Here is a 22,433-nt window from a genome sequence, read left to right as displayed (position 1 = left end):
GCCTTGTAGCTAAAGGTTACACACAGAAAGAGGGAATAAACTAATTTGAAACTTTTTCTCCAGTTGCCAAATTTACAACTATTAGGATTCTACTTACAGTTGTAGTTGCAAAGAAATGGCATACTGCTCAACTAGACATCAACAATGCTTTTCTACATGGGGATCTAGATGATGAAGTATACATGAAACCACCTCCAAGTCTCGACTAGACATAAACAATGCTTTTCTACATGGGGATCTAGATGAGAAAGTATACATGAAACCACCTCCAGATTCAAACATACCTCCTAATAAGGTTTGCAAATTAGTAAAGTCTCTCTATGGTCTAAAACAGGCAAGCAGACAATATAACTTTAAACTCATTGAAGCTTTGACATAATTTGGATACTCACAGTCTCAATATGATCATTCATTATTCATTAAACATGAAAATGAGTCTTTTACAGTCATTCTAGTATATGTGATGATCTAGTCATCGTAGGGAATGATCTCAAGCAAATAACAACAAAAAAGTATTTTTTACATGACAAGTTCAATATTAAGGACCTAGGAAACCTAAAATTCTTCTTAGATTTTGAAATTGCTACATCACAACATGGAATCCATATATGCCAGAAAAAATATACCTTAGAGATGCTTGTTGATTCTAAGTTCTTGGGTTCTAAACCTGCATCTACTCCCATGTTACATTATATGGAGTTCTCTGACAAATCCCTAACGCTGTCTGATCCTTCCATCTACAGGACATTGATTGGAAAGCTGCTTTATCTCACTCGTATTCGTCCTGATATTTCACAAAGCACCCAACATTTGTTTTAGTTCTTATGTGATCCTACAGAATAACATTTAAAAGTATCTCATCGAGTTTTAAGGTACCTAAAATCATCCCCAAGGCAAGGTTTATTCTTCCCTTCTAATAATGCTTTGCAGCTTCGATCCTATTCTAACTCTGATTGAGCAAGATGCTCTATGACGAGGAAATCAGTTATAAGATTTTGTATCTTTCTTGGAGATTCTGTAATTTCCTGGAAATCCAAGAAACAATCTACTTCTTCGTGTTCTTCTGCAGAAGCGGGGTACAAGGCACTTGCTATGGTCATTTGTGAACTACAATGGATTCGTTACGTTCTTCAGGATCTTCAAATTAATCACTCTCAAACTTCTCTCATATATCGTGACAATTAATCAGCCATTCACATAGCTCGCAATGTTGTTTTCCATGAACGACAAAACACATTGAGATTTCTTGCCACATCATAAGAAATCAGGTGAAAGCAGGGTTGATTCATCTTCTGCAAATTCTATCTTCTCTACAACTCCCTGATCTATTCACAAAGTCACAAAGAGCACCCAAATTTCGTATTTTTCTCTTCAAGCTTGGTCTTCCCGAGCTTCGACAAGTCCCATTTGTGGGGGGTTGTTTAAATTTGCGTGTAGAAGGAAGAAGATAACAATGATGATTTGGGAATTTAGGGATTTCATTTTGAAATTCCTTTGATGACCGTTAGAAGAGAAGGAGAAGAGAGGATGAAGAAACGACGTCGTCTCTTGTGTTGGAGGTTCCTCTTCCGTTTTGAGCTAAACGGTGCGTTTTGCTTCTTTTTGGAGGTGGGCTTCATTTCTCAATCTCAGCCCAATTGGGCTTCTTCCTTTATGCAGGCCCAAGTTTTCAACTTAGCACTTACTTATGCTGCAAGATAAAGTCTTCTTCTTCTTTTTGGACAAGGATTTCCTCTTTAGGAATCCTTGTGACATCACAATCCACCACAACAACTCCTAGTCATTCTAAGTATGGTCTCATCACTCTAAGCATGATTTTGATTGTAATCACAAAATATAAGTATGGACATAGATTAGACTCTTTGTACTTATTTCTTTTAATAGTCTTCCATTATATTGTGAATTGTAGTATAAATAGATAGACACAAAATAATGTAATTCTTAAGTCAAGTTAATGAAAAACTAAGATTGTTCTCTCAACAATATTGCATCTCGATTTCAATTTCAATAGTAACTCTCAGGACAAAAGCTAGCAAGCTTTGGTAAGTCTAGGAGACATAAGTAAGATAGTCGTCGGAGCACTATTGTTTTCTCCTCATTTTTAATGATATTTTGTTTTAACTTTTCGTGATTGAATACTTCTTCAAGCTGAGAATTGCCTTCCACATACTAGAAAAACAGATTCGGAAGACATGTAGATATATTCTTGATGGGGAAGAGTTTCTTCAGACTGTTGCATCCTTTGACTTTTATCCGCTGCAAATTTGTAAACGTTGGCATTTCCATATGACTACTCCATATCGCATGAAGTTCGACAACATCTTCCAGGTCCAGTTTCAGTAGTTGTTGCCCTGAAAATTCATCGGAAAATAGCTCTCGCTCTCCTTCAAGATTTCTGACTTTCAGCAGTTGCAGATTTCGTACGCCTTGTCTTGGTAGAAGTAGTACAGTCTTGTGCAATTTGCTGAGATTTCTGAACTCTAGAATTCGTAATTGCTGTAAAATATTCTATATTATTCAGTTCCAGTAGCATGATGATGGAAAAAAAACCTCTTTTTTTTCATTCTAAGCACTTTTTGGTTTGAAATAAATAAATAAATAAACGAGGGAGAAACCTTGACCATAGAGTTCAGGAGCTTGAAAATGTACAATGCTTGGACAAAAAAACCTTGCCATCAAACATATTTATTAAGTGCAACCACCAAACATATTTGAATAATATAAGTTTCAGAAAAAGCTACATGCGGTTATTTATTAAGTGCAGTGCCAACAGCCTAACACTGAAAGTAAAATCTTCAAACTGAAGGTATGCATTATTTATCAACAAAAATACCTGTTTGGCAGTAGATATACTTGTCTCCTAATTAACAATAAATTCTTTCATCAGACTAGGACATTCATCCACAACTAGCTCCGTCAGAGTAGGCAACGCCCATTGCCTCTTCCCTTCAGAAAAGCCTTTGAGATTCTTCAAGTGCCGCAGTTGTAGATTCTCTAACTTGGGGAGCAGAACATCTCTGTTTTTGTGCTCACCGAATTCTCCTTCTGGCCTTTCATAACTAAACACTAGCCTTAAATCGTGCCACAGTTTTATATCAAGGTCTTCCAACCGCACCAGACCTTGAGATACAGAGAAAGGGAAGATACATTCTAATTTAGGACAGCCATGTATGCAGACTTTTGTTAAATTTAGGAAACATAAGGGTCCTTGCTGACACTCTATCAATATTTCGCCTTCTTCTTTCTCCATAATAATAATATGCTTCGATTCATCACAATTGTGTATGAGCAAGTTTTGAAGCTGCACTAAGCTTCGAGCAAGAGATGATGGGAAAAGTGATATTAGTTTGGAGCAACAGACTAGTTTGATATCTTTAAGACTTTTAAGAGTGGCATAGTCCTTGAGCCCCTTGCATACATGTCTCAATTGAGGCAACATCATCAACTCAATGATTCCAAATGCGAAAGGAGTAACATGCTTGTTTCATGAACAAGAAAATTGGTTACGTCTACTAGACATTCCATCTCAGGATCATCATAAATGGAAAGTAAAGTAAACCTAGAAATGATGTTTTCGTCGCACGTTCCTTCAACCTTCCATTCTAAGTCTACCCAATATAAAATTTGTTCCATCATCTGCTGATTACAAACGCCGCATTGCTTCAACTCCAAGAATTTGAGATTCTGAAGATCCCCTACTTCATTTAACAACTCTAAAATTTGACAGTTATGCAGTATAAGAATCTCGAGTTTCTTTAAGGCTCTGTTTGTTTGGACTTAATGAATCTTAATATACCTCTTAATCTTAATGATTTAGATTTTGGCCCATTAAGAGTGTTTGTTTTTTTATTAAAAAATCCACTTATTACTTCTGAAAAGATCTTATCTATTAAGTGACACTTTTCTAATTTATAGAATTTAGATGTTAATTAATCACCATAACTAATTAATTAAAATATTTTTCTATTTTCTTCGTAAACCAACACATCTTCTTCTCATATCTGACTTCCCAAAACATATTTTTGCAACAAAACACGACCTATGATTTATATAAAACTACTACGGAGTATATAGTATATCGATCGATTGTCCAATTTCGCAAGTCAGCTTAACATTTAAAATCAAATAATTATATTACGTATAAATTTGATTAATTAATTCTTAATTTGGTCCATATTTTGATAGAGAGATAAAAAATTTAATCAATCAGTATTGAATTTTGATATGATATATGTGAAAGAATTTTCTTATTTTGAAGTAATTTTATTTAAAATATATATGTTTATATTAAGATACATTCAGATTTCTAGAAAACAAACAGTCTTATAGGGAATTTTGCGAATCATGTTGGCCATCAGGGAGATTTCTGTGTACTCCCCAGAGTAGTTAGTAGGTGGCCAATGATCGAGCTGTTCACCAGCTCTTACCATGAAAAGATACTCCCCTTCTGATGCTATCCACAAGGCTACATCACGAACAATATCATGCATCTTCACAAATCCATCCCTACTAGTGTCCATCAATAAACCAGAATTTTGGAGCGTTCTCAGACCAAGTTTCATTTTCCTTCCTGCATTTTCAATTATCTCGTCTTCTTTAAACGGCCCTATTTTCCATCCGCATCTGGTCAAATCTATCACACTAATCATATAGTCTTCTGGAAATAGAGAACACAACAAAAAACACAGCTTGTGATCCTTACGCTTCAGATAATCATAACGTAGCTTGAGGCATGGATAAATTTCTTTGGCAATGCCTTCTATGTTCACATATCTAGCCTTCTTCAGTTGGTCAAGAGCTTCCTCCCAATCAAGACAATTGACTTTTCCTCGTAAAGCCCTTCCGACTATTACAATTGGTAAAGGCAGACCTTGGCATTCTCGGGCAACTTGATTTGCCACAGCAGTCAAAGTTGAAGAATGGTCTTCTAGCCTTGCGTTTTGCTTGAATAAAGACCATGCTTCATCCTTTGTCAGAATGTTCAGTTCAACGATCTTGTTACACCCCATAGAAGCACAAACATGTTGATTACGAGTTGTTAGAAGAACTTGACAACCTTTTACCCCATCACCAAATGGAATCCCCACGTCTTTTAAGTCCAGAGAGTTCCAAACATCATCTAAGATAAGGAGGACATTGTCCATGTCGCTCAAGTTTGACCATAACATGCTTGCTCTTCCCTCTTTTGTGGTCTGCGCGAATTCTATACGCAAAAAATCCACAATTTGATCATGAATATGGTTGATATTCAATGTTTGAGACACAACAGCTATTACAACATCTCTAAAAAGGGGTCCTTTAACTTTACGGCTCAATTCATACACCAATGTCGTCTTACCGATGCCTCCCATCCCATGCAGTCCAATTGTGTTTATGTTACTATCGTGCAATGCCTCCATGACCTGATTGAGCGCTGATTCTGTTGCTTGAAAAAGACGAAAAACCCTTAGATGAAAGAACTCCTGTGTTGAGAAGAGTAACAGGGTTCCCTACTTCAGTAAAATTTGATTTCCGTTGAAGCTCGATGATATCAAGTTTCTTCTTCATCAATTTTTGACTTAACTGGTAGCGTAAGTAGCAATTAGGCAGCCATTTATTGAAACATCTCTTCCTTGCTTGCTCTTCTCTTTCCATATTATCAACATCTTCTATGACAAGTTGAACATCTTCCAGCCACCTCGTTACATTGTTTCTTATCTCTTCATGATTTTGTATTGCTCACCTGATCTCTTCTTCCACTTGTTTCTGTGGCTCTTCTAGTTTCTTAGCTTCTTTCTTGAGATCTTTAGCCATTTTGCTAAAGCACAGCGCATACCGAAATGGACGTGTTGCCGGTTCCACCAAATATTCTGCTATCTTTGCAGCAAAGGAGACAGCAATATCAACCATCCCCAGCCAATCTGAAAATAAGAAACTATTTTACAAGCTGCTGATGAAGTTAGGTGTGAAATTTGTCAATCAAATATATCATCAAACACACGATTTCAAGAAAGAGATATTCGTATACCTTCGTGACGACATCGGGTGCAGTGACTATGAAAACAAAGACCACCAAGCCAAACTGTGTGTCTCTGATTTCTCTCGTAGTATGGATGTGGTCACAAACAATAGAACCCACAGTTGATACATACAGTGTCTGCTTCATGTAAATTGTTTACTTTGTTTCGAACCCGACAATAGAACGAACTCGCACTTGACAATTAAACTCAATTGAAAATTACTATTCCATAAAGTCTCTGAACACTCAAAGAAATTATTAGTAACTTCAAGAAATTCAGTATACACATGTATCAACCTTTAGAATATCATAAAGATACGTAAATAAATAAAAATAATAATTCTCCTAGTCAAAACCATTTTTGGGAGTCTTAGCCAAAACCATAAAGCATACTCAAGTTGTAACATAAATATGGACCAACTCATACTTAGTTTAGTGTGTCACGATAATATAAGTATTAAGTCATGACATCACATCATGGGTGTAGAAAATATTTCATATATTAAGCATTTAATTATGTATATGCAAACTGCTATTTTCAGTCAACAAAATATTTTCTGACACACACAAGCAGTAAACTTATAGATTAATTTATTCATGTATGAGAAACTTGCCGTGCCGTATAACATGAAAATTGAGGAGGTGATAAAAGTTTAGGACCGAACAATTACTTTCAAGCAACCACATCGGTTGGGTCGAATTAGGCGAGGAGATTGAGAAATACGATGCCGTCACGCACAACCTTGCATAAACAATCGTTGTTATTCGAGTATATAAACTAGAACAATCATGGAGAAAGTAAGTATATAACTCCCTGTATAACATACTAGAGGCAGTGCCCGTGGCTGGTGTTTGTTGGGCGTTTTTAGTAAGTGAGAAATGAAATATTTTGTGTGTTTTTGGAATTTTTGGGATTTTTTTATGGGAGTTGATTAATTTGCAATCTGTTGTCGAAGATGAGGTGAGTAAAAGGATTGTATATAATTTTTGTTTGGATTGTAGTGGATACAGATATAAATATTTTGACAGTGTAATAGTGTGTGTTTAACGGCTTTTTTGATTTGTTGGTATATGTGGGTGGGAAATATTTATTACCACTACAGTTTTGTCGTTATATAAAGTACTATTATGGATAAGGACGTATGTATTATATAAATAGGTGTGTGGCTGTGAACGTAGATATCTAGTGTTTTAGTTTTTGTTAGTTAATATTTCGAGTGTGAAGATATTGTTGGATTTTATAAGAGGTTTTCTTGTGAGTGAATTATTTTTGTAATGGAATGTCGTTGTTTCTTGTCCCCAACGTTGGTAATCTCGAATAGGGGTGCTGTTTGTGAAAACCATCCATTTTGTTTCTGTGGTCAACATTGTATTATGGCGACTTTATATTTTGAGGGAATGCACGATGCTATCGGGAAAAGATACTATTGTTGCGTGCGTAAAGAGGTAAGTTGTTTTATTCGATATCGATCGAGCATATTTATATGTTTTGTAGGTAAAATTATATATATATTTGTAGAGAGGTTTTGGATGCAGGTTTTTTCAACCTATAGATGTCAATGACCCACCTTACAGTTGGATGGCTATGGTGGTGAAGCACATGTTTGTCCAACAAGAAGATATCGATCAAATAATTGGTGGGATGAATATTGAGCTCATCGAGATGAAAGAAGCTAATGAAGAGCTTGAAGTGCAAGCGTCGCATGTTGAACAATTGATGTCCGAAATTAACGAAGCAAAAGTGAAGAATGCTATGATGCGTATGCATATATGATCGTGCTTTACTGGACGAAGTAACTACAGTTGGTGAAGTTTGGGATATAATTTAAGGAATGTATATATTGTAGTATTATTTAATGATGTGATGGTCAATTAATGAAGGAGTGCTTTATGTGTCTTTTCTAAGCCTGTAATGTCTCTCATATCTTGTGAAATAAACTATAATATCTAGAGTATTGTACAATATTATTAATATATATTATTATTTTACTATATTATACTCTTTCCGTCTTTAAATAGATGATTATTTTTTTTATTAGATACATGAATTTTTAAACGAAAGGACATCTATTCGAAAATAGAGTATTATTTTTCAGACAAACTTTTATTATATTTTTATTAATATATGATACAGTTGGTCGTTTGTAAGTTTGAGAGAAAAATATAGAATAAGCATAAAAAAAAAGCAAAAAGGTATATAGTTATTGTGTTCCTTGATCAGAAGAATCTTATCTCTGCATGAAAACAATGCCAGTATATTTTTGACTCCACTTTTGAATGTAAGAATGGAGGATATTTTAATTTGATCTTATCCGTTATTATTGTTCAAGAATTTATCTATAAATAGATAATTGGTTGTGTAGGAAATTATATAAAAGCTCCTTCTTAGATTTTGAACGCTTATGGTCTTATGGCATCAAGTTATTGTCAATGTTTTGAATCTCCGGAGGAGATAATTTTTAATTGTGAAATTGTTTGCGAAGTTCATCTGGTTTGCTATTGTGGTTATAATGCGATGTTGGACACTATGTATTTGGAAGGCACTGAAAATGATGTTAGCAAGAGGTTTTATTCATGTATAGAGAAAGAGGTAAGTTGGAGTAATAATTTTGCTTTTAAAGTTATATCTTGTTTACATATGTAAAAATCTCTAAAAATAAATAAATTATATGCTTTCAAAAGCCGTCTGGTTGTAATTTTATACAGTTGTATGATATTGAGGAACCTCCTTTTGCATGGATGGTGACTTTAGCTACGACTTTGGGCATCAAGAAGCGAGATTTGCTTCAGGCGAGATGAAGTAGATGAAGGCTTGTTTGCAAGCAAAGATCTCACGTGTGGAAGATTTGAGGTTTGAGTGGGATGCATTGAAGGTGGAGAATGCAATGTTACGACTCAAGATATAAACCTACGTAATATGTCATGTGTAACTTTTGTGATGTGGAATCTTAATGTTTTATATATTTGTGCTCTTTTAATCGGTATGTTAGCATGCTTTTAAGGTGTTAAGGAGTTTAGTTGTCTAGTATAGTGTGGCATATAAGTGAATCTATTCTTGCTAAAAAGTATATGCGTGGAAACTAAATTTATTGTCGGAAATTAATATGGGGTGTTGAGTTTGTATGTTGTTAGGAGCAAACATCACATGTAAGCAATTATTTTTATCTACGATGACTCAAATGTTAGGACCGCTATAATGCATATAAACTGATTAAAAACTTGGAAACATGATTTGATTCTAATAATACGTCATCCACAGATTAGAGTTAATATTTATAATCATGTACGATAGAAGTAGCATCATATATGTACAGATTAAAGATTTTAGAGTAATAATCCATGCAATTTGTGTTAATAAATCTGACTCACTTCAAAGGTGCAAGTACTTTAGACGATATGTGGTGGATTCAAACTTCATAGACGTAATGAGTCAGCTGCTCAAAAGGGATAGCATTTTTAAACTCAGATCACAAAATCCCCACAAAGCGTTGGCTGTAGGATTGGGCTGCTAGTTTGCACGGCGTTGCTGGGGCAAATAAGCTAACTAACAAAAGGCATTACCTATGGAAAAAAGATAATATCAATAATATGGCAATTATGAATAATGAAACTTTATCCGAAATCTGACTAACCACACAAATATTTCATATTCTTTTAGCATGGTAATGTTTTGAAGTATGTGTATATACATGCAAGATATTTAAGAAGCTCACACCTGAAACAATATGCTTTCCATGGCGCCTTAACAAAATGCGTTAGCTGGTTGATAACAGCAGGTCTTTGTATATCCTAGCAAAAGTGATAATATTAGTACTTTTAGCACATATTAGTTAGATAACAAAGCACAGTACCTATCAAGATAAAGATAATGTCAATAATATGGGAGGACATATCAGAGGAAATGAAAGAACAACGACAATTATGAATAATAAGAATAAATCTCAAATGAGACCAATCATACAAAAGTATATTCATTTTATGAAGTTTGTGTATGTATATGCAAGAGGTGTAAGGTAGTCTGTTTTCCATGCTCTTTGTATTGCCTTATCAAAATAAGTAGCTTCTTGATAGCAATACCCAACAAAAAGTCGTCGTTGTCAAAGTCGCTACTCCCTGTTTCTTTCGGATTGATGATAAAGCTTGAATCAGATCTTAGCCTCTTAGACATATGGTTTGTTGGGTTTTCCTTTTTCACATTTGATGACTACTTCTCCTTGTTCGTATGAAAGTTCTCGCTTTGTTGATCTTAATTGTAATAGCAAACAACTAAATTACTTTAAAACCAAAACGGTGTAAATTTTGACGGTATATTAATGGCATAAGAAAGTAATAATTACCTTATTTCCGCAAGAGTCCCTTGATCCATATGCGATTTCCCAACTTTTGAGCTGGTTGCATAGAAATTGAGATGTCTCAAAACTTATAGAAAAGTATGTGTATGAAGAATGTATTTTATAGTTTGAGTACTTAACCTGCTTTTTGGTGTCTTCTGGACTGTCTTTAATGCTTCAATATTTGGAGTTATTGGAGCGAGTTGCTGGATATCTGATACGGTCTTGCGTGTGATGAGTTGTGTAGAGATATTTTGTGGTGTGTTCTCAATGGCAGGGATTGCGGGTATATCCATGATCTTTTTGACAACAAAGAAAATCAGTCCACCAGGAATTCTCTGACTATTCAGGGTGACATTAAAAATTTTATGCATATTGATGAGAGTATTTTTGATGAATTGGGGAACGACACTGCGATCAGGTTTTTTCTCAACCGAAACTACTGGCATTCTGAGAGTACTTGCAGCAATATCATCAAACAATATGAACTTTGCTACATTCTGATTATCTGTAACTTCGAGAGTGATGTTGTACCTGGGTTGTTATATTTTATGAGGCATCAAGCGAAACATAATTTATTATTTATTGAGAGAATTAAGATATGAGGATATGTACCTCCAGATAGGTGAGTTTGTAGGTCCGTGTTCGCGGAATGAATAAGTTCCATATGAATAATACTTGCTGCTTTTCTGCAATTGGGATGTGAGCAACCATTGTACCACCAGCCCCTTCCTATGACCAGCTCCATAATTGTGGCTTCACAGCTGAATCTAATGTTCTGGCTGGATAAAAAATTTGAGACCATGAGACATATAAATATTACTTGTTTGTGTACAACCTGTTACTTTTTCCTAACTTACGGGGTCTATCTGTGGATCCACTATCATCAGCTATAAAACAGTTTTTGCGTGAATATCGTTAATAGATTGGAGGACATTCTGATCATCAAGCATGACTTTGAGTTTCATAAACATGCATTGATTTTAGGCAAAGATCATCTAAAGGTGTTAATGGAAGTATAAATAATTAGAGCGCCAAAGCGGAACCAATTTCGTAGAATAAATTGTTATAACCCTATTACTTGTCACGATACTCATCATATACTGCTATTTCTTCATTAAAAGATATTGTTGTGCCTGAAGTAGTATAGAGTCGCGGTATTTCTGGTCAAGAAAATGCTGTAAACTCTTGTTCAGCAAAGGACAAATGATTGAAGAAAAAGAATGCACAAAGCCTACCGCCAAAGTTTTTCACCATCAGCCTAGTTATTGCCACAACAATAGTTTCATTTTTGGAGCGTTCGATGGCTGCTTCTTGGAGGAACGTGTCATCAAAAGGTGGCCATAAAGCAACATCCTTTTCAGAAAACCTTTCATAAAGGAGGTATGTTAGTATTTTCATTATATATGTAATATTTTGGTAAGAAAGGTTTTGTCAATGAAGTCCTGGCGTGGGAAAGTTATTTTTGACAACTACCTGATTACATCTATGAACAATGTGTATAATTGTTAGTTAAGAAAATGAGAGGAGAATATAGAGTGAATATCTCAATCAGGAGGCTAACCTGTAGTGCACACAATATTGTCAAGTCTTTCATGAATTCGATCGAGCGGAAGGAAGTCATATGTCCGTTTTAGGATGTTAACGGGTGGAACTTGGTATTTTGTGACAACATTGAAAGGTGAAAGTTGGATCGAACAATGGCAAGCGGCGAATTGGTATGCCTTCACATTAGGCTGAATGAAGAATTTTCCCATTTGAACTATTTTCCAATACTTTCATTAAAAATAGGACGAAATCTTTGGGCAAGAGTTCGATCACAGGTTTCTTGAACATTTTGTCCCTAGCACATTAGATACATAACTATTGTAAGTATATATTCTTACAATCAAATTTAGTCTGAAATGCAACGATAATGAAGAAAGGATATTTAAATTTATATGAGATCAAACTGGTTATAACAACATATATGCAATATTAATTCAGTGAAGTCAAGTTGTTGTTTTAATACAAATATACTAGCAAAAACGTGAAGCCCTTATCGTAATATTAATGCATGCCAATATACCATATGATATCACAAGGTAAACAATCTTTTACTTTATTTAGCCACTGCATAATATAGCTTAAAAATGCTGCGGATTCCTGATTCTCCATAGAATTGTACGTAACGCAGAAAACATTCTTTATGCATAGCTATACAAAGTTTCCATACACACACAAATACAAAATTCAATCAGTCAAATTGTATAATTCCCCAGATTGTATAATTCGCACCCATACTGGCCAACACACACATCAATACAATTGTCTATCAAGTTTTAATTAATTACATTAAGCTATTTATTTTTGAAAGGGACAAGATAAAATACCGAATCGATGACAATATTGAGCACACCTTGTGATGAATGGAAGGTTAACCAATTATTAATTGTAAAATTAGGAGGTGAGACGATTAACTCCACTGATATCATTATCTCTTATTATATATAGTATGACATGATCTAGAATGATGTAATGGTTATAATGAGAGGCTGCCATTACAAAGATGACAAGTATGTTGGACTTTGAAAAGTAAAATATAAAACATGTCTATATAATGTCAATTTCGAAATGTTGAGAACTCCTACCTTGTAAATAAGAAAACATTTTATCTGTTCATCAACCAACAGTATGTCATAACTCAGTATTTCATTCCTTTTAGGAGACTTTGAATTCCAAGTATGGACCACTCTAACTCTTAAATTTGCGTCCTCATCGGTGACCAAGTGTGAAATGAGTACATACTGCGGAACTTGCACAATTTCCCTGTAAACATGCAAGGGATATCATAAGTATTAGGTCTTATAGCATTTATTCATATATCAAGTTTAAGAATAAACCTCAAAGGTCATCGAAAATTTCTTGAAAAACAACATTTTTTGTATGGCTACAATGGGTCTCGTCATCATCACATATTAATATCTTAAGACCTATTGGGCGATCAACCCTAGAAAGGGCAACATATAGCTATCCATGCGAGAAGACAGGATTCGGTAAATACAATCCCACTCTTTTTAAAGTTTGTCCTTGCCTTTTGTTTATTGTCATGGCATAACTCAACTTCAAGGGGAATTGTCTACATTTGAGAACAAATGGCCACGTCCTATGTCTTGCGGTTAGTGAAATTCTTGGGATGTGGGCGATTTCACTAGCCTTAGACCCCGTTATAATGACAAGAGCCACAACATTCTTGGTGCACTTCTTAACAATGAGGCGGGTGCCATTGTAAAGTCCTCTTGATGGGTCTAAATTACGAAGCAACATGACACAACAATCCGTCTTTAGCTCCAACTTATGATCTGGTAGCCCGTTTGCCGTCAGAGTGTTCAAAAACTCCAGAGGATATAACTGAGATGTTTCTGCACAATTGATGGAACCTTCATCAAGAGAATCATAATTGAGGTACGAACGACTCTCTCTGGGGATAAGTGGGAGCATAGAGTTATTGATTGTACTAACTGTTTCGTTTAAAGGTGTTACAATAACCCTCTCTTTTAGATATGCTGGATCAGCATAATGGGAGTAAAAAATGGGATATATTTCCCGAAATATAGTGAAGAGAGGGTCTAGTCCTTGCTGCAATAGATACTCTTCGAGGATTTTTATCCAATTCTGGTCTAAATCTCCTGCAAATGTCATTGTTAGAACATTACCATTGCCAACATCAATTAACCATTTTGTGAATTTTTCAACCATCTTTTTTTCTGCATGGGGCATATCTCTTCATGCCAACCTCATATTGGAAATAAGTTTCAGTACTTTAAAATGTGGCCAGAGATCTGATTTAGTGATTGAAGCAGATATAGTTGCTACTTCGTCTCCCTCTTCTACGACTGGCAAGGTTTGGCGGAAATCTCCATCAAGGACGAATGTATCCCCTCCGAAGAAGACATCATCGGCATCAACGCCAATGCATATATCATTGAGAGTCCTATTGACAGCTTCAAAACAAAACCGATGGGTCATGGGAGCTTCGTCCCAACTGACTAAATCAGCCCTCCGAAGAAGTTCCGCACGATGTGTATTTTTCTTGACACGACAAGTTGAACTCTGATGTGCATTGATGGGTATTGCAAAAGCCGAGTGAATAGTCTATCCACGTGACAGCAGCAACGCAGCAATTTCAGAAAAAGCAACTGACAGGACTATACGTTGTTGAGACCTTAATCTGGCCGCAATGGTTTCATATAAGTAAGTTTTTCTTGTTCCTCCATATCCGTACACAAAAAAGAATTGAGGTTTATTTTTTTTCCACTGAGTCAACAATCTCATGGAAAGCCCTTCTTTGTTCCGCATTCAATGTTGAATACATGTCATCGCAACGCCGCTTCAAAGCCTCACAGTCATAGTTAAGCTTCTGATTTATGAGTATATTTAGTGACATAGAGGAAGAAGCCGTGGTTTCTGGATTGGGCAATCCATTGTAACGACTCGATAATTGTGACTTAGATAAGCGTGTAATCGATGTCGACGTGTCAATGGATTTCGATTAAAATAATGATTTAGATGCACGTGATATTTTTACCGATGATTACGCTAAGTGGAAGATTTGATTTTCCTACGCATACATTGCTTAAGCGACAAGTTAGCTTTCTTTTAGTGGGAAATTGGATTTCGAATCTACATTAGATATAAGTTATTCCTACGACGAGTATTGACGCTAGATTGACGATTAGATTCGATTAAAATTATGCTATAATAATTAATAAATATACATTAAATAAATATTTCTATGCTAAGGAAATTGTACAAAAAGAAAATGATACAATTATAAAATAAAATTTTAAGTTACATTAATATAATAGTTTTACAAAGAAATTTGTGTAGCAAACTGAATAATACATACACTAGTCTAATGCTACATATCTTGAGCATTACAAATTAAATATGCATGCCTACACTACAATATGTCCAGCCGGCCAGCTTGAATAATCAGTCTTGGGCAGCCCACTAAAACTGTCAAAATCAGCTGCCAAACCATGGGAAATACAACTCTTTTGATCAAATATCCTGCACAAAGCACAACAAAATCAGTAAGCACTACTAAATACACTTGGAAGACAATCAAATACTATAATCAATGAGTCATTACAAGCTGCCTGCATGCCAGCCACATTTCAGTGAGCTGACAGCCTCCTAAAACCCACTCATTGTTGCAGCTGAATAAATGAGTCGACAAGAAGTTGCAGCTGAATAAGAACCAGATTACGCAGCCTGCTATCACTCATTGTTGCATAAGGAGACCGTAATTGTTTTCTTATATCATTCAAAATATCATCTGGCAATCATCTTCCATGTTTTCTCAAACATCAGCGCACAGTTAGAGACATCACAAAACATTAGGATCACCGCAAATAAATATCTTAGATGTGATGATGACGCCCATTCATGGACATCCTCCATTACTCTAAGCCATTCAGTGTCGTCTCCCACTAAAGCATGTGCTTTACATGCAACTCCGAAATTATCGCACAAATTGTCCATCAACAGCATGAGATCTTTAAAAGAGGTGGCTCCCTTGCACACTGTCAACAGTAGGCGGAGAAAGTACGCCTCACCAACCCTGGGATTTATGTTCATCAATCTGCCCACACTCCGTCCAATCTTTCTTCTAGTCTACTTTCTATCACTTGAGTTCCAAACCCAGCCGCTTGGAAACTCTTGATATGTAAGACCTCTGGCTTCTGGATATATCTTGTTGGTTTCCATCCACTCATTGAGAGTTGTTTTTCCTACCTTAGGATTTTGAAGGATTCGGATCGGAACACCATCTCGATAAGAAACCAGATTGTGGCCAGGTAAGTGGACGGCAAGACGCTGAACCGGTGGATTTCTTTCATGTATAGGAAATTCAAATATCCTCCATACTGCTTCATAGGCTGATAAGTAGCGGCAGTCAAGATAAGCCAGAATTTCATCTTTTGTTTGGCTGATACCATGCAAAACAGGAATGGGATCCTTTGACGATGTGTGTGTATTAGAAGAATTAGGATGCTGAGATGATGGAGTCGTATCTTGAGAAGAATGTTGTGGCTGTTTTAGAATTTGTACTTTAGCTCTATCTGGACCTTTATGCAAATATTTAAACAGATATTTCATCAGATTACCATCGGTGCAAATTTGAAGATTAATATGAGCTTGATATTTAACAACTAAGTCTCGATTAAATGGGACAACGTACCTATGGTCTAGAAAAACATTTTTTTCTGCGTGTATGCCAATGTTTCCCCTTTGGTGAACAATCGAACCATTCTGGTCCTTGGTGGTTGCAGAACAATAAGCTTTTGGAAAGGATTTTGAGCATTTTCCATCCACCATGCATGGAGAAAAACTATGGCCAGGACCACATGGCCCATGTATCATGTTCTTGCACACAGCTAAGTATCCAGAAGGATCGATCTTAGGGTCAAGAATCTCTGTCATTATAATATCATCTGCAATCTGAGGCAATTTTGTCTCGAAGTCCTTTCCCAACCATATGACCATATGGACGTGTGGCAAACCACGTTTTTGAAACTCAATAACATGCATATCTGCGATGATTTAAATATTAGAATATGTAGGTTATATATAAAAAATATGTAATTGTAAATAATATGAAATTGTAAGAAATGAAGCTACATACCTGCAACAACTTTACCAAAGAAACTCCTCTTTTTGATATCATCTTTGAGCGCACGAACTTTCAAAACGAAAAACTCTACTAACCACATCTGGTTTGTATTCTGCATTATGGCCAACGAAATCGGCAAATGCTTCCGTTATTTTGGGCCACTTTGAGTTGTAGGTGAATGTAAAAAATAGGTGAGGGAATGTAGCGCCCGCATTTCGACCCATCATATAAATCTAGTGTGGGGCCCGTTGGTACCTTCTATCGTCTGCGGAATTTGGGCCCTAGCTATACCTCATAACCTGAATCTGCCTAACTTGGAGAAAATAAAAATTTTGTAGAAATCTGTAAGCTATAATGCTTAGTGAGATTTTATATTGAAAACATTTAGTTGAAACTTTGGTCAAGGTAAAACGTTAAATACGTTTGGATCATAAACATCATAAATCATTTTATCATTAGAAATCATCATAAAACATCTTTAGAACTCGCCGAACCCCCATCAGTGAAAATATCGGGATAACTGACAATAGAAATGACCTACTGTAGTATCCTAGTATACCGTCAACCCGTCAACAAAGGGCGTAAATAAAACTTCAGCTAGATATACTAGGGGAGTTGTACCATCTGATCAGACCACAACACAGGGTCACAAGGACCTAGTACTCTATATGGATTGGATCGCCACGAAGTCGACCGAATCCCATCATCAATAAACGTTTGTTCATTGGGTTCGTATTTATGGAAGAAAGCAAAACACGCTTTTCATTAATCATTCTTCGTAAGCAAAATTTGCTTTAAAATCATTAAGAAGCAAAGAAAACTTTGCTTTTAGGGTTTATGAAGGTTCTCTCCAGTTTTTAAATTATAATTCATATCTATGCCATACATTTAAATAAATCATAAAGTAGTGTGATAATCAGAAATCATTTATATGGCATAGTATATATATATTTCATAAAGCATCAACATATATTCATAGATAAAATGAAAGTAACACTCACAGTTTACTCGTCAAATAGTCCATGCTTCGATCCGCTTGATTTATCGACCTATTGTCATCGATAATTCATTAACATACATTCTAAGCTAATGACGTCGAAATGAAATGCTACAAATGATTTTTCGTATGTCTCACTTGTTAGATTTCTACACGATTAATTAATTAGTTAATCACTAACAGAAATATTTATTTTGTCGAATAAATATTCTATTTAAAATTGACAAGTTATCAACTCATATTTTATTGATAAATAAAATTTTCCAAAAAATAATTTTTATAAGGAATTAATATATTTCTCTCATGAAAATATTTATTTTAATTTATTAATATTTATCTTAAAATCGTTTCCTTACTTTATTTATTTAATCAAATACTTATATAATAGAAAAATATTTAAAAATTCACATAATATTTCAAGTAGTTTAAAATATTATTCTGTCATTTTTACATAATTTTATAAACTGTGATATTACTTTAAATAATTTTGAAAACACTCAGTTACATTTAAAATTATTTCTTATAACCTTAATTAACTCAGAAATCAAAATAAAATAAAGCTGATCTCCAAAATTTCCGAATTTTTTGGTATTATGTTCAAAATAATATATTTAACTTACTGTAAATATTCCATAGGTTTGGACCAGTAAAAATGATTTTATTTGGTTTGGAAGATAAACTAGGTTCGGGTTTTGAGAAAAGACATTCCTATCCTTTGACTATTTTGATGACAGAAGGTATTTTTGTAATTATTTAAAGATGTGGAGGGTATTTTAGTATTGTGACCGGTTCACCTAGGTTCGGACTAATGGAAAGACTATATTACCCTTGACTATTTTGGAATATAGAAGGTATCTTTTGTAATTACTTTAAATACTTGAGGGCAAAAACGTCATTTGACACAAAGTCATTATATCATCTTCTTCCTCTTATTTTTTTACAAATTTCTTTCTCTCTCTCTCGATGACGACGGCTCTCGACGTGAGGAACACGAATATCAGGTTAGTTTCTTCCAATTCCACTTCGTTTGTCTTAAATTTCAAAATTACGTTTCGGCCAAAATTTTTAAAAGCTTCGAATTGAGCTTTAATCCTGAAGTGTGTTAGTCCACTGTCAATGGGAATCGTTTATATGCTAAAAAGGAATCGAATTTCATGTAGGAAAGGGTCGGATTTTACCTTTGAAAAATCCGGCCACCGGCTAATGAGATGGCGTTTGCTCGGAAAGGTTTGTCGGCGATCATGGGACTCTCTGGACCTTCAACTCGGTGAAGAATCAGTCGACTCGGTTTCGGCCCGATCACAACTCGGTGGTGACTCGGCGGCCAAACGAGGCCCGATCGGTATGCTTCCTTTTAGAAAAGTGTTTCTTTCTGTCTCCTTTATAACATATATGAATTGGAAACAATCTGGAAATTTCGAATTTTTGGCAGAAGATTAATTAGACGATTTCGTAAGTTTAGACATTTGATTTCCGTAGCTTGTTACGGAATAACTTTGAACTGAAATTTTCTGTGTAATTTGACTATATGAACTTCTATGTTTGTAGAGAAAAACTTGAATTGAAAGTGGATTGTATGTGAAATGGTTTCTCTAAAATTTTGAGAATGGCGGAGGAAGTTATAGGCAAGAGCAGAGTGTCGGTAGTGTAATCCAAGAATAGTGAAATGCATAATGCATCACTAAAATTTTCAGTAGAGTAGGAAAATAATTTAGAAAAAGAAAAGAAAGAAATGAGTGGCGTTGAAATGTGTTGGCAGCGGTAGTACCTTTTCATCGCGATCATCTTTATACTTCCATATAGAAACTTGGTACAATCCAAAAATTTAAGACGCGAGCCTTAATCTTCCAATCAATACGTCCCGAACAAAGATCATCGATTTGAGAATATTTTGACGCCATCCTACCATAAAACAATCTATAATCAAAAGATGGAAAAGATAATTATTTCAATATAATTTCGTTGATTACACAACAACAGAATGTTAATATGGTTGGAAAAAAATCGATCACAAAAAAACAAAACAAAAATTCTACTTATACCCATCGATCACAATAAAAACAAAACAAAACTTCTACTAAATAATTAATTAATTAGTAGTTGTATCGATGAGAAAAAAAATAAAAACAAAATAAAACTTCTACTAATTAAAAAAAATCCATCAATCATAATAAAAACAAAAAACAAAATTTCTACTAATTAAAAGCTGTATTGATGAGAAAAAAAAAACCCTTATCGAAGCTTCTTTTTGAAATAAAACAAAGTTAGCTTAGAAAAAAAACCGTACGAAAAATTTTTGTTCGTATGGGTGTGAATTTAGTATGGTGCATATAGCTATATATGTACTCGTAAAGTAAAGAAAAAAGAGAATAGGAATCTCATATAATTAGAAAATTGATATATGATTAAGAATAAGTAATTGATAGAATTTTATTAGAAATCACTATTTTATTGTGTTTTAATTTCTTAATTAGAATGGAAAAAAAAATATTGACTTAAAATTATAACTTGATTTCTATTTAAAGTCAAACTTGATTCCTAATTAAAATGTCATGTGTCGAATGTTGATTTGACAATAAAATTTGTAATTCAATTTGCAATTGAAACATATTTAAAATTTAAAAAATCTCGCTATTATATATGATAAGATATGAACAATTTGTTGTTTAATTTTTTTTTTTTTAAAGTAAGTTTGGTCTTTAATTGGTTTTAAAAGTTTCAAGTGACGAAGTGATGTGGCATCTCCATGTAGGATTTCTGTAATCCAGAATTAGGGACATCTAGCACCCCTCAGTGTTTACTTATACTCTTACTTCAAAAAATGTTTAATTATAACTTCAAAAAAAATGTTTAATTATACTTTTTTTTACACCAATTGTCACCTAATAAAAGTTATTTTAATTAATTTTAAATATCATTTTATCAAATTTATATATATTTGAGCTTCGTCTCTAACCTTATTCTTATATTAATTATATCATTATATTAATTATAATAATTATTTTATTTATATAAATATTTATGATTTTAAAATAATAAATTATAAATACATATTTTTCTCTAATTATTAATGATTTTTTTAAGATTTATAATTATCATTAACAACGTTTGAATTGAAGTGGTAACTTTCATTATAAAGAAAAAAAAAAAAAAGGTAACTTTCAAAGTATCTATATATATTTAAAGATCAAAATATCTATATGTAATAAATTAATGATAATTTTATTGAATTTTAGCCATCAAGTTGGCAAAGTGGGCCATATGGCTAGTTTGGAATAATGCAAGTATTTAAGTAAATTTTGTATTGAAAGCAAAAAATTCAATTGTTAAAACAATTTATGCGAGAATCTCTTAGGACATGGAGTTCGATTTGTAGGGAGCGAATATTGATAATCTATAAATAGCTTGTATGGAGGAATATGGAAAAAAAAAAAAAAAAAAACCTCAAGATATATCCTCAAGTTATGACATATTTTATGATTGTACAATTGTAACGAAAGTCGAAACAACAAACCTTCTTCTCGCGGCCAGAAATTATGTCAATTTTGGACGGACATTTCCGAGTTCAAAACAAGACGAAATCGAAATTAGATGATAAATTAAACCTTTAAATCTCTTCTTTCCAACTATACAAAAATGCCTTGAACACATGACTACAACAATAACAACAAGCCTCGATTCTACTACAATATGAAATTGACTATATGAATCCTCAACTTTTAAGTACAAGAACTATGTGTAACTCACATGACAAGTCCATAAACATATATGGTATTATATAAAAAATATAGAATATGATCTATAAAAACATAAAAACCTAAATAAAATTGCACTAATGTACTACTAAAATATAATGATAATAGGAACAAGTAATTGAATTGTTTTGATTGTAGATTTTATTATTATGTTTCTTTCTTGCTTAATTATTTCAATTCAAAATAAATGATTATAATAATTATAAGTTAGGTTAAGTCAATATAATTCGACATGCAAGCCGCCCAGATAAGTCATATAAATGTAATAAATGTAATAACTTCGAACTATTCGTAACCTGAAAATTTTAGTTCAACATTTATGAGATTTATAATCCCGTGAGTAGGTCATTAGTTATAAGAGGGTTTTCCTTCCCTTATATATATTCTAATATATATTCAAGATTCTACCCACGAGATATATGAAAATATTATCATGTAATGCATCACTAATACCTGATCGACTAGGTGAGTCGATATTTATAGAAGAGAATATATTATTTGTTTTAAAACAAAATCGAGTTTTCAATCAATTCAACCAATCATGGAGAAATTATTTATTATATATTATTTGGTAACCACTTTTATCCCGCTTATCTAACCTTTATCAGTTTGCCGATAAAGTCTAGTGCCCTTAGTTAGAACAACTACCTTTTAAATACATCGAATCTTTATCGGTGACGATAAAGTCTAGTGTCCT

At 34.0% G+C, this 22,433-nt stretch overlaps 3 protein-coding genes across 3 annotated transcripts; all 3 read right to left on the bottom strand.

Annotated features, from left to right (window-relative positions):
- Window positions 1–1,254: 1,254 nt before the first annotated feature.
- Window positions 1,255–5,351, bottom strand: LOC139883018 (probable disease resistance protein At1g61190). The gene is made up of 5 exons (XM_071867248.1): window positions 4,375–5,351; window positions 3,595–3,763; window positions 2,890–3,478; window positions 2,232–2,480; window positions 1,255–1,325 (listed from the first exon to the last, which is right to left on the bottom strand). The coding sequence occupies exons 1-5, from the start codon at window positions 5,349–5,351 to the stop codon at window positions 1,255–1,257; spliced, it is 2,055 nt and encodes a 684-aa protein (XP_071723349.1).
- An 8,743-nt stretch (window positions 5,352–14,094) lies between these two features.
- LOC139883017 (uncharacterized) lies at window positions 14,095–15,951 on the bottom strand. The gene is made up of 4 exons (XM_071867247.1): window positions 15,680–15,951; window positions 15,471–15,560; window positions 15,276–15,381; window positions 14,095–14,463 (listed from the first exon to the last, which is right to left on the bottom strand). The coding sequence occupies exons 1-4, from the start codon at window positions 15,949–15,951 to the stop codon at window positions 14,095–14,097; spliced, it is 837 nt and encodes a 278-aa protein (XP_071723348.1).
- Window positions 15,952–15,987: 36 nt separating this feature from the next.
- Window positions 15,988–17,102, bottom strand: LOC139883016 (uncharacterized). The gene is made up of 2 exons (XM_071867246.1): window positions 16,997–17,102; window positions 15,988–16,904 (listed from the first exon to the last, which is right to left on the bottom strand). Exons 1-2 carry the CDS (start codon window positions 17,100–17,102, stop codon window positions 15,988–15,990), a joined length of 1,023 nt encoding a protein of 340 aa, XP_071723347.1.
- Window positions 17,103–22,433: the final 5,331 nt, after the last annotated feature.

Source organism: Rutidosis leptorrhynchoides, unplaced genomic scaffold (genome assembly GCF_046630445.1).
Source record: "Rutidosis leptorrhynchoides isolate AG116_Rl617_1_P2 unplaced genomic scaffold, CSIRO_AGI_Rlap_v1 contig34, whole genome shotgun sequence".
Classification (NCBI taxonomy): domain Eukaryota; kingdom Viridiplantae; phylum Streptophyta; class Magnoliopsida; order Asterales; family Asteraceae; genus Rutidosis; species Rutidosis leptorrhynchoides.
The sequence above is the reverse complement of the archived record's forward strand: the minus strand, read 5'-3'. Positions and strand labels throughout refer to the sequence as shown.

What these genes read in the sequence shown, in the direction of transcription:
- LOC139883018 (XM_071867248.1), bottom strand. Translation starts at nt 5,351, where the DNA reads ATGGGAGGCATCGGTAAGACGACATTGGTGTATGAATTGAGCCGTAAA. An exon ending in GGGTAGACTTAGAATGGAAG is followed by an intron (nt 3,479 to 3,594) that starts GTTGAAGGAACG and finishes TCATGAAACAAG; the next exon opens with CATGTTACTCCTTTCGCATT. An exon ending in AGTTGTGGATGAATGTCCTA is followed by an intron (nt 2,481 to 2,889) that starts GTCTGATGAAAG and finishes TACGAATTCTAG; the next exon opens with AGTTCAGAAATCTCAGCAAA.
- LOC139883017 (XM_071867247.1), bottom strand. Translation starts at nt 15,951, where the DNA reads ATGAACATAAATCCCAGGGTTGGTGAGGCGTACTTTCTCCGCCTACTG. An exon ending in GTCTCTAACTGTGCGCTGAT is followed by an intron (nt 15,561 to 15,679) that starts GTTTGAGAAAAC and finishes GTTCTTATTCAG; the next exon opens with CTGCAACTTCTTGTCGACTC. An exon ending in GAAATGTGGCTGGCATGCAG is followed by an intron (nt 15,382 to 15,470) that starts GCAGCTTGTAAT and finishes TGCTTTGTGCAG; the next exon opens with GATATTTGATCAAAAGAGTT.
- LOC139883016 (XM_071867246.1), bottom strand. Translation starts at nt 17,102, where the DNA reads ATGCAGAATACAAACCAGATGTGGTTAGTAGAGTTTTTCGTTTTGAAA. An exon ending in CTTTGGTAAAGTTGTTGCAG is followed by an intron (nt 16,905 to 16,996) that starts GTATGTAGCTTC and finishes AAATCATCGCAG; the next exon opens with ATATGCATGTTATTGAGTTT.